Raw genomic sequence first — 3817 nt, 5'->3', positions numbered from 1 at the left:
CTTAAACATTGCTGGAACCAAATACCCCAAATTAGTGGAACCTTCAAAAACAACAGAACACATTCACAAACTTGCTAATTGAATGACTCCTGCCACATGAAGGAACCATAAGTAAACCCTCAAAAGTCTCAATCAAGGAACTCTACGACCATCTAAAGGACTGCCAACGTCCTTTAAGAACCCTGAAAGTATATAGAACCAAGGAACACTGACAAATGAGAAGCCTGAGCCGCCTCAGAAGTATCCAAAAACCTCCTGGATCTTTCCTGCACTGTTTATCCCCAACCTGCCGGTCGGTCATGGAAGGTTTCTGTTGCCTGAGGCTCGATGTTGACAGGAGTTTATGAACATGACAGCAGAGAGATCATCACGAGTCTGAACAAGGTTTACAGGACGGACTGAATCTACAATCAGTACTGTTACAGAAACCTCTTCTCATGTCCTCAGGATCTCAACATTTCACTACACCTGCTCTGGCGGTTCATCAACATGCTGCCGACTTGTATCAGGTAGATTTAGTGTCAAGATATCAACGTCCCCCCAAGAACTTCCTCAATGACGCATGAAACCTCCTCAAAGGCTACTTGAGCCTCATGAAATGAACCATAAACCACCATGGTGGGGTTCTCCTCAGGCCAGGGACCAAACCTGGACCAACCAGAGGGGTACAACCATGAAGTACGGGTCGAAGCACCTTCAGATTAAATAAAGCCCGAAAACCACCTCTGAAACCCCTCTTAACTAGAACCATGGCATCAACTTTTACAATTTAAAAGACCTCTAATCCACCTCACGGTCCTCTAGAACCTCATCAAGGACTGTTAGAATTTATTGATAGACCCTTAATCCACCTCACGGTCCTCTAGAACCCTTAGGACCCTTTAAAACCCCCTTAAGTAGCTCTGGGATTCTCCTCATACAATCTGAATTCTCTCTAAGAAGTCCTGGAGACTTTCAAGAGGTTTTGGTTTCCACTTAAGGACTTCACATCCTCTTTTAAGGAGTGATGGAACCCCTGAGACTCCTGAGACCAGCTTAAGGACTCCTAGAACCCTCGTAGACATGCAGAGAGTATAAATGGGCCTGGAACCATCTGCTCATAAAAGACCCCCCCAAGGACCTCTGAAACCAGAACCTGTACAAAGAAGCCCTTGAAATCCTACATTTAAAAGTATCAGTACTGAAACAAACTTTAATCTTCATATGTTATAACTCCAGCTGTGAGATCAATAAATAAAAGAACAGGAAGTCTTTTTCAAACAGAGATTCTGGAGACTTTAATCAGATCATGTTTTTAAAGATGAGCCTCCTAATAAACAAACATAGTGACGTCACTTCAGCAGGACTCAACACTGCCCCCGTGTGGTCAGAGGTAGAAGTTCATATTTAGATCCTCTGTGAGGGGACACCAGGACCAGAGGCTCAACACTGCCCCCGTGTGGCTGAAGGATGAACTGTTCTGTTATTCTTCTTTATAAACATTATAAACAGTTTGTGATGTTTAAGTGAACTGTGGTTCATTAAGGACTCGTCAGACACCAGAGTCTCTTCACATTACTTTAATCAAACTCGACACATTTAACAGAAACAACGAAAGATCAAAAAAGAAAAAACATTTGTAGAAAATAAATCTTTTCTGCTGAATCATCAAACTGTTATTTTACAGTCGGACGTCTTAAAACCACGAAGTATTTACAGTTTGTTCTCCAAACGTCTGAATCCAGCCACCTGATTGGTCCGTCGGGTTCTTCTTTACCTGCACAACAGAACAACAAGAACCGTTAGCCTAGCTTAGCACAAACACTGGGAGCAGGGGGAGACTGCTAGCCTAGCTACATCCTGTTTATTGATCGGGAGACTTTAACATTTATTTCCTTACTTTGTAAAACAAAATGTAACGAACAAATAAAGATATAAAAGTACTGAATGTTTATTAACTCTCTAAGCATCGAGACACATTTCTCTCTGTGCTCTTGATTTTGATTAAATATCATTTTTAGCTTCGTTTTAACACATGATGTGTTCGGGGACCATCGTAACAATGAAAATCTGATGCTAATGATGTTTTTATAGCTTCTGTCTCTGACAAAGGGTTTTGTTTTGGTGATCGTTTAAATAAAACACGTTTTTTAAAGAGCTGCTCACCGATTGGCTGACGTCTCACAGAGGTTTAGGGAGGCCGGTCACCTCGGCGACGCAGTCGTCGTAGGCGTCCTGGTAGTCCTCGTGAGGTTTGATCAGGATCACACAGGTCGGCCTCTTGGAGCCGGCAGAAGAACCCAGATCCTGGAACCAGAGAGGAGGAGGCGGGGCTTAGTCACATGACAACAAACAAAGATGGTCGCTGCTGAGCCCTCTTTAAGAGGCAGGAAGTAGAAATAAAAAAGTTTTTAAGTTAAGAGACGAAGAAGAGACAGTTCAGTACATCTGTACTTATTGTCATTATAATTACTATTAATATGACTATTATTCTTCTTAAGCCTCAGAATATGTCTCTTGTATTCCCGTCACTCTCCTCCACACATTGAGATAAACGACTTATTAACCTCATTATTCTGAATAACTTGTTATTATAAGTTACTGGTTCTCGGGTCCTGGGGGTCCTGGTCTCACTCACCCCTTTAGACGGGATGTAGGCGTACGGCAGGTTTCTGTCCTCACACATGACGGGCAGGTGACAGTAGACGTCTATGGGCAGCGTGTCTCCGGCCATCACCACGATGCTGCACATTAATAACACAATAAAACATCCTCACCTTTGACCTATGAGGTCATCGAGTGATCCTTTAGAAACAAACATGGCCGACTCACCCCGTCTCCCCCTTGTTGATGAACTTCTGGACTTCCTTCACTCCTCTGCGGATGTTCTTCACTTTGGAAGCTGGAACGACAGGAAACAAGAAGAGTTATTGAGAAAATCACTTCATTCTCTGCAGGAAGCTCGTCACACGTGGAGAGGTTCCTAAGACAATAGAACGAAACAATAGAGATGATCAGAAGATCTACTTCACAGCGGAACGTCTGCTGACAGAGAGCTTTACAATGTTCACTTTTTAACTCTTTTACTTGACTAAAAACATTAGAAAGTGAAGAAAATCTCCTCCGATCCGCAGCGAGCTGAGTTTAATCTGAACATCATTCACACATCCGACTATTAAGACATAACCCTGGATCAGTATTAATATCATGGTGAGCCTCTCTGTGTACGAGGATGCTGAACAAACACTGAAACGTGTCCGGACAGCACGAGGAGAGCTTCAGATCACTTTGTTTCACGTGAGCTTGACCAGAAGAACACAGCCCCCCCCCCACTGCTCTGCTGCTGCAGGAGAACGTTAATGGTTCTTTAATGGTTCTTCTTACCCTTCTTCACGCACTTGTAGAGCTTCTTGCTGAGCTTCTTGGAGGCCAGCGGCTGAGCGATGGGGTTCACGTGAGCGATCAGCTCGTGGTACGACTTCTCGTTCCCGTCGGCCACCGCGGCCTCCTCTACGTCCGCAGACACCTTCTCCTTCTTCGTCTTCGTCATTTCTGAATTAATATGAATCGATAACTCGACTCGTTCGCTCGGAGCTTCTGTTGGTCACAACACGCGCTGCTCGAGAGGAAAGCGACACGTGTTTGAGTTTCGTCTTCTTCGTCTGTTAGTTTGATGGTAGAAAGACAACAGCGCCCCCAGCGGACCGGCGGTAGCAGCAACCTGACCTTTCAAAATAAAAGACCAGGTTGCACTGTAGTGTGTTTTCAATCACAGGTTTTCTCTCTCTCTCTCTCTCTCTCTCTCTCTCTCTCTCTCTCTCTATATATATATCTATAT

The 3817-nt window shown here is 44.0% G+C and overlaps 1 protein-coding gene across 1 annotated transcript; it reads right to left on the bottom strand.

The window, feature by feature from the left end:
* Nucleotides 1–566: 566 nt before the first annotated feature.
* On the bottom strand, nucleotides 567–3626 carry nhp2 (NHP2 ribonucleoprotein homolog (yeast)). Its single transcript, XM_031840399.1, has 5 exons — nucleotides 3364–3626; nucleotides 2812–2881; nucleotides 2618–2723; nucleotides 2146–2286; nucleotides 567–1756 (listed from the first exon to the last, which is right to left on the bottom strand). The coding sequence occupies exons 1-4, from the start codon at nucleotides 3527–3529 to the stop codon at nucleotides 2161–2163; spliced, it is 468 nt and encodes a 155-aa protein (XP_031696259.1). The 5' UTR covers nucleotides 3530–3626; the 3' UTR covers nucleotides 567–1756; nucleotides 2146–2160.
* Nucleotides 3627–3817: the final 191 nt, after the last annotated feature.

Source organism: Anarrhichthys ocellatus, unplaced genomic scaffold (assembly GCF_004355925.1).
Source record: "Anarrhichthys ocellatus isolate YVR2014 unplaced genomic scaffold, GSC_Weel_1.0 scaffold2710, whole genome shotgun sequence".
Taxonomy (NCBI): domain Eukaryota; kingdom Metazoa; phylum Chordata; class Actinopteri; order Perciformes; family Anarhichadidae; genus Anarrhichthys; species Anarrhichthys ocellatus.
Note: the sequence above shows the minus strand (reverse complement) of the source record. Positions and strands in the feature narration are given on the sequence as shown.

Bases quoted from the DNA above. Each gene is read 5' to 3' on its own strand.
- nhp2 (XM_031840399.1), bottom strand. From the start codon at position 3,529: ATGACGAAGACGAAGAAGGAGAAGGTGTCTGCGGACGTAGAGGAGGCC. The intron at 2,724-2,811 runs GTGAGTCGGCCA...ATTAATGTGCAG, and splicing joins ATCAACAAGGGGGAGACGGG to CATCGTGGTGATGGCCGGAG. The intron at 2,287-2,617 runs GTGAGTGAGACC...CTCTGGTTCCAG, and splicing joins CCTACATCCCGTCTAAAGGG to GATCTGGGTTCTTCTGCCGG.